Source organism: Leuresthes tenuis, unplaced genomic scaffold, assembly GCF_036924035.1.
Source record: "Leuresthes tenuis unplaced genomic scaffold, fLeuTen1.0.hap1 SCAF_6, whole genome shotgun sequence".
Taxonomy (NCBI): domain Eukaryota; kingdom Metazoa; phylum Chordata; class Actinopteri; order Atheriniformes; family Atherinopsidae; genus Leuresthes; species Leuresthes tenuis.
This window is the reverse complement of record NW_027325360.1, coordinates 16842010-16856683: the sequence shown is the minus strand read 5'-3', so window position 1 is coordinate 16856683 and position 14674 is coordinate 16842010. Positions and strand designations below refer to the sequence as shown.

The 14674-nt window shown below is 39.5% G+C and overlaps 2 protein-coding genes across 2 annotated transcripts; one reads left to right on the top strand and one right to left on the bottom strand.

Annotated features, from left to right (window-relative positions):
* Positions 1–440: 440 nt before the first annotated feature.
* cfap251 (cilia and flagella associated protein 251) lies at positions 441–8065 on the bottom strand. Its single transcript, XM_072387854.1, has 20 exons — positions 7907–8065; positions 7592–7732; positions 6376–6485; positions 6179–6287; positions 5712–5792; positions 5538–5615; positions 5408–5449; positions 5039–5259; positions 4766–4942; positions 4404–4654; positions 4157–4308; positions 3740–3904; positions 3442–3626; positions 3241–3355; positions 2919–3082; positions 2739–2829; positions 1639–1785; positions 1335–1563; positions 1095–1184; positions 441–989 (listed from the first exon to the last, which is right to left on the bottom strand). The coding sequence occupies exons 1-20, from the start codon at positions 8051–8053 to the stop codon at positions 823–825; spliced, it is 2862 nt and encodes a 953-aa protein (XP_072243955.1). The 5' UTR covers positions 8054–8065; the 3' UTR covers positions 441–822.
* A 1424-nt stretch (positions 8066–9489) lies between these two features.
* On the top strand, positions 9490–14355 carry LOC140309830 (rab5 GDP/GTP exchange factor-like). The gene is made up of 9 exons (XM_072387851.1): positions 9490–9721; positions 10847–11031; positions 11154–11281; positions 11882–12033; positions 12120–12189; positions 12270–12405; positions 12499–12593; positions 12904–13160; positions 13257–14355. Exons 2-9 carry the CDS (start codon positions 10874–10876, stop codon positions 13665–13667), a joined length of 1407 nt encoding a protein of 468 aa, XP_072243952.1. The 5' UTR covers positions 9490–9721; positions 10847–10873; the 3' UTR covers positions 13668–14355.
* The last annotated feature ends 319 nt before the right edge of the window (positions 14356–14674 follow it).

The following is a 14674-nucleotide window of genomic DNA, read 5'->3' as shown; positions in this document are numbered from 1 at the left end:
TCAATTACACTTTTAAAATATAAAGACATTGATACAATGAGCAAAGAAAACCATGATCACCTATAGACATTAACAACAGCATGGTTTTATTGTGGTAATTTGATTTCACTATTTCTAAATTGCTTGCCAGTTTTCTTGACAGTGATTTAAGTATTTTCATTTTCTTTTTATCAAGGGTAATTTTTAATTTAAAGAGTTTTCATTCCTTTTAATCAACACTGAAATCAAAGCAGACGATTGTGAGTGACTGCTCCTCTTTGGTTACAGTTGCAAAGTCTTCTTTTGTGGCCTTTAAATAAAAGCATTGGCATCTAAATATTACACAGAAAAAACAGGCATACCTATATTGAAAACTACACATATTTTGAAGTTAAAGGTAACTTTATTTAACCAGTTGTACAAGCCTAATGTACAAAAAAGCATTTATTTGCGTTCAAAATATTTTGAGATGTTTAAATATAAAGTATTCATTCATCAAAATTGTGTGGCTGCATCTGTTTTTCAGTGTTTTTAATCATAGGTAATATTTTCAACGTTTGACATTAAATGTTAAATATTCAGGGTTAATGACATTCTTTTGCAGTCCAGTGGATGATGTTACTAATTACAAATATTGCCCTATAACTTCAGTAACTGACCACATTTCAAAGAAATCTGACCCAACTATTTCAATACATTTTTTCATCTCATAAAACACCTTTAATATTTCAATCTCATCATAATCTAAAAGGTCACACAAAATACAACTTTTGTGAACTCAGTTATGACATGCAGTGTGAAGGATGTCATGAGTAAACCTATTTCTTGTCAGCTTCACATTGACTAACTGGCAGGTTTTGGCTTTAATTCCTCTGGAGGGGGAGACCAGACACTCGGCTCTAAGGAGGATGGTAAGCCCAGGATGTGGCCTGTAAATGTCTCCATCGATATCTCCTCAGGGATTGCATCCTCCAGTGAATATTCTGAATCTTCACCTGTGCACACACATCAAACAGTTACAATAGTGATTATGTGATTTGTCAGCCCATTCACTGAGAATTAATTTTTATTTCATGTTCTATCATATTTGACATGCTCACAAAGTGGCCTTCCTTCCTCTTCCTCTTCCTCTTCCTCCTCCTCGTCACTGAGGTCTAGAAGTGTAGCAAAGCACTCTGCCACCTCTTCCTCTGTCATGTGCTCACCTGTCAATAATATAGAAATAATTATTGGACATGCAATGCTGACAATGAAACGCAGGAGGGGGGAGCTTTTTTTTTCTCAACAGATGTCACAGTAACACAAGCGAGACCTTGCAGACGAATGTCCTGATGACTCAGGAGCCTGTGGCATACCTCGAACCTGCAGAAGTTCCAGCAGCTCATATCTCAGCAGAACATGCTGTCCTGCACTGTTACTGCGACCGAGGACGTGAAAAGCTTGGACAAGCTCATTGCTAGAGATGCCAAAGGCTGGCCGGTGATTGACATACAGCCTGATAAACTCATCCAGATCAATGTCGGTCACATATTTTCCTGTGTCGGCATACTTGCTGAATTTGACCTCATTTTGCATGTCTTCAATCTGGTGAGTAGAACGTATTGAACTGTTAACACAGTTCAGACGAGTCTAACTGCTTTACTGCTTTGTTAATCTTACCTCTTGTGCAGTGGGAAAGCAGCCAAGCGCGCACATTAGAGAGGGAACCTCTGACAGGGGAACTCTGGTGGGCACCTGTCGATGTTTCCTCATCAAGTCAGTGCCATAATGACGGATTAGACAGTAATAGAAAAATTCCTCCATCTCCTAAAGACACATAAGCTCAAAACACTGAGAAGCTGTGCTTAAAATGTTATCATAAATAGTCTAAAAGTCATAGTCAGAGGGATATATCCACATATGTCTTTACCTAGTGAACTTATACACTCTAGACATTCAATATAGTGTATGTCTGAACATGAGCATTGCTCTCCAACAGCTCATACATGTTTGAATGTTGATTTCTGCATTCCTTCCCTCAAGCAGCCAATGAACAAAATAGTCATGAAAATCACTTGAAAATAGTCACCAAAGCTTTTTATAATATAAACAAAAGAGCGTATGTCAGAGCTAACCTGTTGTCTCCTCTGTTAGAACAAATAAAGTGACTACATCAGTATTGTGCTGTTTTTGTCTGTTGACCAATCAGAGCAGAACAAGCCACATCCACCCATTAACAAACACAATCACACAGCTATTCCCATTCTTTACAAAGAGTGCTTATCTGTCCCATTCACATCCTCACACATCCTGAAGTGTACATCAGGGGCATAATGTGGAGTTCAGGATCTTGCCCAAGCACACCTTAACATGTGGACCGCAGAAGTCAGCGACTCAAACACAGATTGTTCGACTGGTGGATGACTGCTCTACTTCCAGAGCCACAGCCACCATTGTAACTATGTGAAAGAATAATCAATAAAAAGTTGTGGAAGAATCAGATCAACCTTATGGCACTACAGTTTTAGACCCAGGTACAATTAACAGTGTGGAGAAAACGTGCTTCTTCAGCAGAATGGTTGCTGAGCTGTATGCTAAAAAAATAAATAGATTAAAAAGATAACATACAGGCAAAATCATGTGCAAATATGTCTATGGAACCAATTAAATTCAAAATTGTAAAGCTAAATATATAACATAATAACCATAACAGCATTGCATATAGGTGGTTTGTTTATCTGCTAAGCGACAGTAGGGAACGAGAAAAAACTTTAACTTACCTTGTAAAACTTGCCGTCCCTTCCTCCGTCTATGAGACTGTAAAAAGGCACCATGTCCTTTCCACCCATGGCAGCCACTGCCTCCATCAAACTGTATAAAGCACAAAAACAGGACCAATTTCAGAGAAGCACTACTCATGAATTTACTCCTGTTCCCAGGTTGGTACTTTTAAACCTCACCTCAAGTTAATTTCCCATGAGAGAACGCAGCAGTCAGATCCTCCTGCAGTAAAAAGAAATCGCCCATCGTAGGAGCAGGCGAGAGCAGACACCCCCGTCGGATGGCAGATCAAAGCATTGGACTTGTACGGGTTCCCATCTAAGGGCAAAATCTGGAGACCAACCTACAGGACATACAAGTTCTCTTAATGGTAGAATAAATAATGTGAAACAAAACATTTTTGACTAAATCAAAGTCCCATTTTGATTTTATGAAACACCATCAATAAAATTAAGTATACTAAGCAATAAAATACTGCTACAAACAAGTTCCAGCACTGACCTTGTCTTCTGTGATGTATGAGAGGTGATATGAGCTTATCGCAGGTTCTTTAGACTTGGGAAGAACCACTATTTGCTTAATGGGAGAGCCATATGTTGCACCAAGGACAGTCTTTCTGTTTTTGCAGACCATGTAATACAAAGATTTAATATTGTTTCCCAATTAGTCATAAATCTGATGTTGTGTAACTATTTTGCAGACCTGCACATCTTGGTTGTGCTGTTGAAAAGCTTCATCTTGTATTGGTCTGATGCAATGAGAAGAAACTGCTCTGTTGTGAGAGGAGGATACCAAGCCATACACAGTGGCACAGCACTTTGCTCAATACGCTCTGAGCTTAGGATGACAAGCTGGTTCACAACACTCTTTTCCAGGTCATACTCCACCTGTTATTCGGTTGCACAAACGGTACACGAAAAAGAGTTGAGTTACACAAAAAAAAACGGCACTGCAGCAAAAACTGTATTACAAAACAACGGAATACATCTATTAAACTAACCAGTCTGCGATCCATTCCTAGAGACAGCAGTCTTGGTTGAGTGCTGTCCAGATGGACCCCAAAAAGAAGGTCTGTGATGGGCTTGTAGTGAGAGCCATATCTGCCCAGGTACATCCAGCAATTATTTCTCTGCAAGCGGAACACTGTCACTGCTTGGCCAGTGTCCTAACAATGAAGGTGGGCACAAAAGTTAATGACAGACAAATGACAAAACTCCTCCCTGATACTCTACGACACACAACCCCTCTTTAAAAGAAACAAAACTTCCTTTTAAAGTATTGAAGAATAACATTTAGAGTTGTATTTTCCCCTGTACGCACAGCTTTAACAACAGATCAACGCCATAACACAAATTTTAGACCAGAAGCACCAAGTCTCAACTGGCTAAGTTCAGACATATCTCACAGATGTGCTCACCGCAGTGGCAAGGTACTGTGAGTCTGAGGAGAAGGTGATGAGATGGATGCTTTCTGCAGTGTAATGGAAACATTCCTCTGGATTACTTTGCAAAGTGCAAGAATTTAGTATGTGAACAGCTCCACTGCCAAAGCCAACTGCTAGGTAAAGTCCTGATTGAAGACAAAAAGATAGAGATGACAAATTCATACAGTAACAGAGAAACGCTTGTTATAAGTTGCCCCATTAATCAAGCAGACTGGTTCACCTTTAGAGTCAAAAGCGACACACTGGATGTCCCGCTCTGTCTCAAAGAACCTGCTGACAATGACTGCTTTGCTGTTATAGTTCCACACTTTTAAAATGCCTTGTTGGTTGCCCATGGCCACAGCTGGCTGACTGGGGTGGCATGCCAGTGCATGGATAGGTTCATAATCCTCATGTAGGAGGGTCTGAGGGATACCACTCTGTGTATTCACATGCATGACTTTGGAAGTGATTGTGGACACCACAAAGTTCCTGCAGAAAAAGAGACGTTGGGCTGGTTAAAACTTAAGCCTCTGGATTTTTTTTAATTTGCAAAAGAAAAAAAAGAAAGTTTGTTTCGAGATACTTCAAATTGCATCATACCTGATTACTAATGGCTTGGCCTCCAGAGAGCAGTCCCTGAGACACCCCTCTGAACACTCTTTGGAAAATGAAATTGAGACAATAGCATCCAGGTTGAGGTCAGTGTACCAAGTGAGAACCCTGAACATTTCATCATAAAAGTAGACATGGCCATGCGTATCTCCTGTTACGATACAGCTGTGAGATCAGAAGACACAAACAGGTAATCAAGTAAATACACGTATATCAGCAACTCAATCGGCCACCTCTATGAATATTTCTGGCTCTGGTTACCCATCAGCTACAGTTAGAACTGTGATCGGGTGTTGCTGAAGCTGGATTATCTTGAGTCTTTCAGGCGACAGGGACTGGTTTTCTACTAAGTCTTCCTTGACATCCCAGACCACGAGGCTGCCCACAGTGGCTGTGAGGATCTGAGGGTTTCTCCAGTGAAACACAGACTGACTCAGGGACACGTCAGCAATGTTGACAGTCTTAGAGGGGTCAGGAGAAGGCTGAGCACATACAGTTGCACGTGTGGCTGCATCACTGAACTGCAAAGAAGAGATGAAGTCTTTAGTCTTTAAAAGTCTTTTAAGTCTTTAAAACACTTGGATCCATAAAAAATACACACATATTCAAGAAGATTTAGCTCATATCTACCTTCTTGAGCTTGAGCGCAAAGTACTGCAGACTTCCCTTGGCCTGAAAAGAGACTAGCTAATTAATCAATAAACTTTTACCCCACAGCTGTGTTATGTTTTTATATTAAAGAAAGAACAGCTGGACTTACCCTGCTGTAGAATAACACATGACTTTTACTGCCACTGAGAAGCTGAGTACTATCGTTTGGTTTAAAAAGGATGTAATCCTGTAAAATAGTTTAATATTTGAACACTGGACCCCCTCAGTTGCCTCACCAAGGCCAATATATTCAAATGTTAAAGAAAAAACAGAGACCACTGACTTGAAAACCATGTGTAGGATTGAGTGTGGTGCTGCAGATGGGTTTTCGTGCCTCACTGGTCCAATCCCAAATGCACAGATGCTGGAAACATAGTCATACAAGGTTAAGAGATGGATGCTGATTTGTTATGTCAAATCCAATAAGAAAAAAACTCTTAAACAGGCTGTTTTGTGAACTTGGTGTGGACAGTAAAGACGGTAAATCAAAGAAAGATTTTAAGCACATGGATATATCTTCTACACTATGTTATCATCAAGTATGGCTACATCAAAAGAAGAGTGACTTAATTTTCTCATCATAATCAAAAAAGACCAAAAAGGAGATACAGGACTTTGAAATTTCTAAATACTGCATATCATAATCTTGACTAAAGACGGCTGTGCCATCTTTAATGAACTTTAATGTATTTAGTCTATTTGCGATGATGAGTCTATTAATGTATTTAGTCATACTGTTGTCATACTCACCTGGACTTCTTTACTCCCGAGGGTTACCAGATGTTTTGCATCGCTTGAAAATGCCATCACGATGACAGCTCCAGCTGGGTGGCAATCAAAAAATGTCTGCACAGGAATACTGGTGGATTTTCAGCGCAAACAGTGTTATCACCAGGAGTAAAAAGTCTTTACACAAACACTTTAATGTATGCAGAACCAAGAGCTACCCAGAGTAGGAGTCCCATATGATCACCATGCTCTGTGACCCACGATCTGCCGTTGCAATCCAGCGTTTGTCTTCACTCACACACATGCACGAGATGGGGTGCGAGTGACCCTGAAAACATTGAGGGGTGCACACAGTGGGATATTCAAAATGAGGACTGTGGCATGAAGAGCTTGATAATAATAAAAAACATAAAGCTGGATCCAAATGTTTTTCATCAGAAATAAAAAAGCAAAAAAATCTAATTTTGTACATGTTCTGATTTTTCTTAAATGACAACAACGCTTGGATCCCACAAGTTTGTTTGAAATCCAAAGGGATCAGACTGTCATCCTGAGAGCTGCCTGTTAGCTCGCCAGCTTTGAGTTGTGATATGGGATCATGAGACTGCAGCTCAAGTCGATAGATATTTATTGATTCCAAAAGAAATTTGTGGAATATCCACTTCCACACTGATGAAATCCAGGATCAAACTAGGGCCCTTCAGTTCTCTCCCAAGTGAGCTACTTCAGCGCAGATAAGGAAGCAAAACCTCCTCTCCCACTATTTAAAGTGTCTCAGAGTAGTTTAATGATGCTACTTACCCACTGAGATCAACAATAATAATCATTTGACAGTATTTTCCTCAGTTTATCAGAATCTTTCATCCTTGTTAAACATCTGTGATAAAATAGCTTTTATACCTCTCATTGAACAAAGCTTAAAGTTTTGACCTATTTTTTTTACACACCCTGAGAACAGCCTGATTGCTCAAAGTGATCAAAGTCAAAACCTCCAGATCAGCCTTGTTTTGAGGCAGAGAAAGCGATTCTTTGCTTCTAAAAACGATGTGACTTTGGACACTTTTTCTCACTTCTGATGCCACATTCCTCACTATCACAGTGCCACAATGTGCTGCTGGACGCTCATGTCTATTTACTAAATATTAACTGTAGAAATTATTTTCAAAAAGTCACTTTTGGGATGAAATACCAGGAAATTATAATCTGATAAATTGATATATTTGGATATTTGGATTAATTGTGCATTAATTGTGAAATAATTAATGCACAATGAAAGATGTCAGAGCTTCTTATGTTTTTAATTTTTTTCCAAACCTTGAATATCTGATTACTTCCAAATTGACTTTATGATAGACTTTGCATTTCAGACCCCACTGTATAGTATCAATAGCAGCTCATGATACTCGCATAATATGAAGGAAATCCATATTTTACCTGGAGTATGTGCTGGGAGTTTGAGGTGTGATTATATATGATCCCAACGTGAGCTCCAGCGTAAAGGACTACCAGCTGATCGTGGTCTTGCAGACAGAAAACAGGGAGAGCCGGATTCATTCCCGAGATCCATTCTAAAGACTGGATGAGAGAAATTTGAAATATCATCGTGAAATCGCTAATAAAGGTGTTTAACTACCCTTTTATCTTAGGAAATACAATGCAGTCATTGACAGCAGATGCACAGTGTAAAAAGCATTTTGTGAATTTTATACACATTTGAACAACTATTTACGTTAAAAACGGCATACTTACCAGAGCATGGTTTCTGGTATGTGTTGTCTTGGAGAAAAGACTATCTTTAGTTGCAGTGTAGACTTGAGACTGCCCAGTTATCTTCGCTTTGTCAGGCTCTGCTTCAGCTTTTCCTTCATCCACAGCTGCTGGCTGGTTGTCCTGCATTTGTCCCGCACATTTCTGGCTTTTGGTTTTGTAGCTCGAGGGCGGCTTATTTTCCTTGGGTTTAGCACCTGACATGATGTCTAGAGTTTTCTCTCCCGTTGTGTGAAGCCGAGGAAGTTATTTTCAACTCAAAACGATATTTGTTGTCAACTTAAGTCAATATTAAACATAACTTTAAGCTATGAAAGAAAACCAATAGCGGAACAAAAATCTACTAAAACACTTCAGTTGAACAATGACAACATATTCCATAATCTTAATGCTCAGAAACCGTCTGTCTGGTTTTGACTTCTCTAGTTTTTTTGGACAGTTACGGCTGCGCTTAGCGTTTCGTTGCCTAGAAACTAGTGAGAGACGCAGGAAGAAAGCACAAAGAAGCACGCTTGATCTAAATGTAGAGTTTCCGGTCAGTCCTTTCAAATTAAAAGTTTGATTTACTGCTGCAGTTGAAGGCTATGAATGTTTTGTTTCTTTATTTGTTTCTTTTTTTAAAAAGTAAACCATGGGAGAACAAAATAAACAACAGTGTGGCGTACTTAACTGACTACGTACTAGCCAGGATTTTAGAAATACAAAGGTCAGAAGTCTACTGGTTTATATTTCCTTTGTCTGAAAACACTGTTTGGACTTTTGTCTTTGATTTTGTCTTTCTCTTCTTTTTTTTTTTGCTAACTAAATCTTTATGATTTGTGTGTAATGTCAACAAAGCAAAAAAGTATGTTTTGATGGTAATGATGGATGGTAGGGGTACGTTTATTTTTTGACAGAGTGTATGTTCTCAAGAATATTTTATTTGCATGACAACTCGTTTAGTTTAGTTGTTCTCCAAAATCTGTACAGTAAATTACAACGGTGGGTTCATTGTAGCATCATCTATTTAATTCACTTCTTTAATGTGTTTTAGTCAGTTTGCTATCAGACGTCAACTTGACAAATACAATTTTAATTTGCCCTTTCCAATTATAGCCTCTAGAGTTCAGTGAGACTCGGGGAATTCTGACCTATAACCTGTAAACAGGATACAGTAGTTTGTAAAAGGTAACAGATATATTTTTTTCAAATTTAGCACAATACACGCTATACAGTTGTATCAAATGAAAGAAGGTCGATATATATAGCTAGTGTCTATGTATTTGTACGTTTCATAGCTCATCAGTATCAAGTTTTGTGTATTAGCATATGATAATTTCCTGTAAAGTATTTCAGAATAAAATGTTCTAAATATTAGCAATATATAAAACTAACTATGGTTAAATAATTTAGGAGACCATGTATGAAAAGGACCTTGTTTGTACTGGGAAGGAAACTTGTGAGGTGATTGTGGCATTTTGAAGCAGTCAATAAGTACCACTTCCAAAACTCCAAAAAACGTTTGCGCTGAAAGGTTGATTCTGTGTGGAAATGGCTAACTTATTACGTATTTCCGGTTGCACAGGGTTCGTAGAGGCGGTTGAACTTCTCTCTGCGTTTTATGTAGTCAACTTTTTCTTAACATCTAGATTTCTTTTGCTTTCGGTGTTTCTGACTTCTTTGTTTCGTCGCGAGCTCTGAAGAGCTGTGGCTTTCATAACCAAGTATGAAGCGTTTATGACACCAGAGAGTGAAGAAACGCTCCGATAAGAAATCAGCTAACGTCTGTGATGATTTAATCGGCTTTCTGACTGACAGGTGAGGAGGATTTAATCATGCGAGGAAGCTTTTTAATGACTGATATAGAGATTGAATGGTCGCTTGGTATTAGCCGGCGGCTCTTGTCTCCAACTCTCTCAGCTTACGGTCAGCTGCTTCGACTTTACGGAGATTAGCTAACAGCTAACACCAACCCTCATAACCTGAGGTTTACTTTGCCTTTAACAACAAATTGAACAAGAGCGAACAGTTGACGGTCTATCCAGCTCTAATATGGTTTTCTTGTTGAGAGATATTTGGTGGAAAGTGGCCATTTCCTCCCTATGTAAACGCATTTAAAATTTCAGTATAAGCAAAGTTTGTCATTATCTGAAATGAAACCAATTTAGCCATATTTTTCCTCTTTTGTGGTATCGCACCCAAAAAGCACCACTCTTTAGGAAGGTTTTGAAGGCGGATCACTTTAATCTGTGGCTGATATATGAACAGAAGTCAGTGGGCGTTCTTGAAATATGTGTCAATATATATTGTGAGCACGGAGCTTGACATCTTACAGGCACAATAGCAGAGCAAACTTTACTCTCTAAACGCAGGTGAGTAGACCCAAGTACAAATGTGTGCACAATTACTAAGAAAACTACCCTCCACGTGATTGAATTTAGTCTGTAGAACAAATGTAGTGTCAACAGAAAAAAAAAGTTAAACCCCTAACCTGTTCGACTAGAAAAAAATTAAGTTTTTGTTTTTCTCTTGGGGTATTATTTTGTGAATATTTGCAAAATTATTAGACAACAGCATTAGAGGAATAATGTCTATAGACTCGCTTGTTTATCCTTTTAATTACAATTAAATTATACTTTTGGCCTTTCAGACCACCTCGGGCCTTCCATTTACAGAGTCTGTAAGTTTCCTGATGCGTTTGTCAGCCACACCCTAATTCTGTTAAAAAAACATCTTCTGTCACTGTAAATATTATGTTTTGATGTTTACATATTTGAAAGTCGTCAGCAGGAGGTCAGATCGCCGTTGATGCCGTTTCTATATTTTCCTGAAACTGGAAGCAGATTTGAGAATTGGTGTTCAGACCGTTTTAAATATTCAACACAAAAAAGTCCAGCTAGCTCCCAATAGCTCTCTTAATGGGTTAAATGTTATGTCCAACAGCTGAGGTGTACGAGAGCAAGCACTACAATGTGGACCGACAAACAAAGAGGAATCAGAGTTTCTAAGGAGCAGCTGCTCTGCAAGAACTCCTGCGGGTACTACGGAAACCCTGCGTGGCAGGGCTTCTGCTCCAAGTGCTGGAGAGAGAATTCACGTCCAGCTGGACCCCCAAGACAAGACACCAGGTAGACTTGAGTGACATTTTTTTGCTGCTTTACCTTGAAGCTGTCAGATGTATTCTGGACAATGATAGAAGGGCTTAAGTGCTTTCAGTTGAAAATTGGTCTAAAACCGCGACTCCTTGTAGGCCGAGCAGTGATGGAGCACCTCCCACATTCTCCAAATTTGAGGAGAAGAAAAATATTGAGAAAGGTCGTCGAATTAACACAGTGAGGAGACTCTTCTGGGGCAGCGCATCGCCACCAAAACCTCAAGGTAGGACTGGACGTTTTGGATATTTTGACATCCTCGCTGCCAGCCCCATCAAATCAGAAGTGGTTTTTTTTTTTTGCCCCTGTGTCATCTACTTTATCACGTTTGGATCAGATGCAAGTTTGTTTTCCCGTAGAGTTGAAAAGTTAAATATCAAAGATACATGTGGCCATGACACTGATGAAAAGCCCTTTGAGACATAGTTGCTGCAAGAAAAGCAAATGTTGTCCTTAAAAGGAAGTCAGAGAACTGTCCTGAGGCCTGTCTCAAGAACCATAAAAGTCAGATGATATGGGATTTTTCTCTGTCATAAAATACCTACTTGAGCAGAACTGCTTCATGAGACAGAGTCCAAGTATGTAAGTGGAATCACCAGATGCCTCTTCAGCACATGATTTCTCGTTGCAGTTCTGTAATAACAAAAGGTGCTCTTCCTTCATTGTTTGTTGAATGTATGGACTCTTATATTTGTAGTTTTACAGAACAAATCTAACCTATAGGTTGTGCTGCTGAAGGTTGAAGGTGACTGTCTTTGTGTACTTTTACCAGCAAAGGTTACTCGGTTTATTTATCTGTAATAAAATCCACCGCTTGTGCCCGTAGAGTCCTCTGAGAGCCATGCAAATGTGTTAAAAGCCTACCAGAACCTTGAGCCCGGGGACTTCCCTGGTTTCCTAAAGATACTGCGGAGCCCGTCCTCTCAGCGTTTACAGTCTCGCTGTACAGCTTTCCTCAACACGATGGAGGCCTACCATGTAACTATCTGTATAAATGAGCACACTTCACATCACTTCTCTTTGATAAGTCCAATTCTGATCCCAGATTCACATCATCTTCACAGGATCTGCCGGTACAGAAGCAGTCGGACCTTGTGCAGGATTTCTACCAGTCTTTTGCTGAATATTTTAAAAGTGAGAACAGATGAGATCAGCACATTCCTGCCTGCAAAACACCAGAGAAGGGACTTTTGAGTTTCCCCTTTTGTTTCCAGGTTTTCCTGAAGCTCAGGTCACTCAGATAATGGAACATGTGGAGAAGCTGATAATGACACGTCTCCACAAATGGGTTTTCTGCCATGACAGCTGCGATGATGAACAGAAGGATCTGGCTCTACAGAGACGAATACGGTAACTCTAATTGTACATTCGAATCGCCCTGTTACCTCCAATCCTAACCACTAATCTGAAATCCCGTTTGTCTCTGATGTCTTTACTTTGTAGTTCCTTAAACTGGGTCACTCCGCAAATGCTGAGTGTACCTTTTCCAGATGAAAAGACTCTAGTCACAGGCGACCCCTTCCTGCCTGCTATAACAGGTGATTTCAAACCTCATTACTCACTTATTTGTTTCCAGAGGTGCAGGAAGGCAGATTTTGCTACATGTGGACAGAGCCATGGCAGCTGTTTTCTGTCAGTGTGTTAACTGACAGACATGAAAATGGTCTCTGATATCATTTTCTGCTTGAAATTAGTTGCAGATTTCCCTGAATAAGACCCTTTAAAATCAAGCTCAGGAGATGTACTTGTACTATGTAAAGATGTACTTCTCAAACATGGAAATATCTTTAAATGGTCTGAAATGTGTGTGTGGGTGTATATATATATACTTTTTTTTTTTTTAAACAGCCATAATTGAAATGGATGCCAAACGAGCACCACAGGACAAGCTTACATGTGTGTCGAAATGCAGTCAGCACGTCTTCGAAGGGCTCTCAACTTCCAACAGTGAGCCTGCCAATGCTGATGACTTCCTGTCAGGTTTGGTGTATGTGGTGCTAAAGGCCAATCCACCTCGCCTCCACTCCAACATGCAATACATGATTCGTTTTGGCCTTCCTCACAGTCTCATGGCCGGAGAGAGCGGCTACTACTTCACAAACTTGGTAAGTTGGATGCATTCATGCAGAGTCGCTCATGCACCCCAAAACTGTGTGTCTGTTGATTACCAAAGGATGAGGCTAAATTGTCCCCCAATTCAGTCTTGTGCAGTGGCCTTCATTGAAAAGCTGGATGGACCGGCGCTCAACCTCAGTCCAGAAGAGTTTGAGGGCTACATGCGAGGTCAGCGTACGCCTGCTGTGTTAACCAAGAGGCAGCAGGTTGCCAGTGACACACAGCATCTATTGGAGGAGCTGCAGGGCAGGCAAGAGAAGCTGCACCAAGGAGTAGATTTGCTCAGTGCACAGTTACAGAACTGGGTCCAAGCAGTTAATTCACAACTGGACGAGGCAACAACCCATTTTGACATGGTACAGATGAAGATAACGGCACAAGCGGAGGTCTCGCAGGTTGTTACATCTTCAGTTCAAGATGCTTCCCAGCAGGAGTTTGATGAACAGCCATCGATGCTGGTGCTTAATGATGGACACCTGAAAGATACAGACTGCTAGCTTTGTTAGTGGAGTCTCCTAATGTGGTAATTAATCACCAGCACTAACACACGTAGGCTTCAGGACAGGTCAGATTTCTATATTCCAGTGACACATTTGCACATGTTTCAACTGCCAAAAGAGGGGCTTTATTAGCTAGTTGAAAATGAAGGAAAACTTTCTGAAGGAAACTTCTGGCATGTAGTCTCTCTCCGCACTAAAGTTTTAATGACTCAAATCAATTAAAAATGATTTACACTTGTATTTCAGGATGAAGAATATAAAATAAAAGTAATGAAAAACACATTCCTGTTTAGTAAGTCGGGTGAGCAGAAGTAACGTTAAGCACTCAGGGAGCACAGCGCTGAGAGATATTACCTAACACTTAAAGGGCGCTTATTACATCAAATGTTTTCTAATAGTATCCACCAATGTGCCTATAAAGGGGACTTATGTGAAATACAAAAACAAAGTAAAATGTGAAATGTTGTTGAGCACTACAAGTGAGGGGGTATGTTTATGTCAGAGCTGTGCAACTTATGAAAATGTTGCCTTTACAGTTTGATACAACAGTTTTTTTTCCCATCTGTGATCGGATATAAAACTTATTTACAGCTGTTTAAAGATTTCTGAAGAAAATTTAAAAACGTCAAATTCTTTGACCACTAATTGTATTGAGTAATGTATTAAAGGTGAATTATATGATTTATTAAGATGTGCTTTTGTTTTTTTATTTCACTTTTGAACAGAAATCACTAACAATTTTACATATATATATTGTATTGTGTATATTATATTTAGATATATTGTAGTTGAGCTTCAGTATCTGATGAGATTTTTACACAAAAACCATAACCAGAAGCTAGTAGAATATGTTTTATTAGAAATTAAACTACCATACAGTTTATATGTGTATAGCTGCAACAATTAGTTGTTTAAACATTCAGATAGTTAATGGACTAGTTTTGCTGATTTGGGAAGCAACTTCTCATATATTAAGAATTTAAAGTTCCAGTCTGCACAAATGT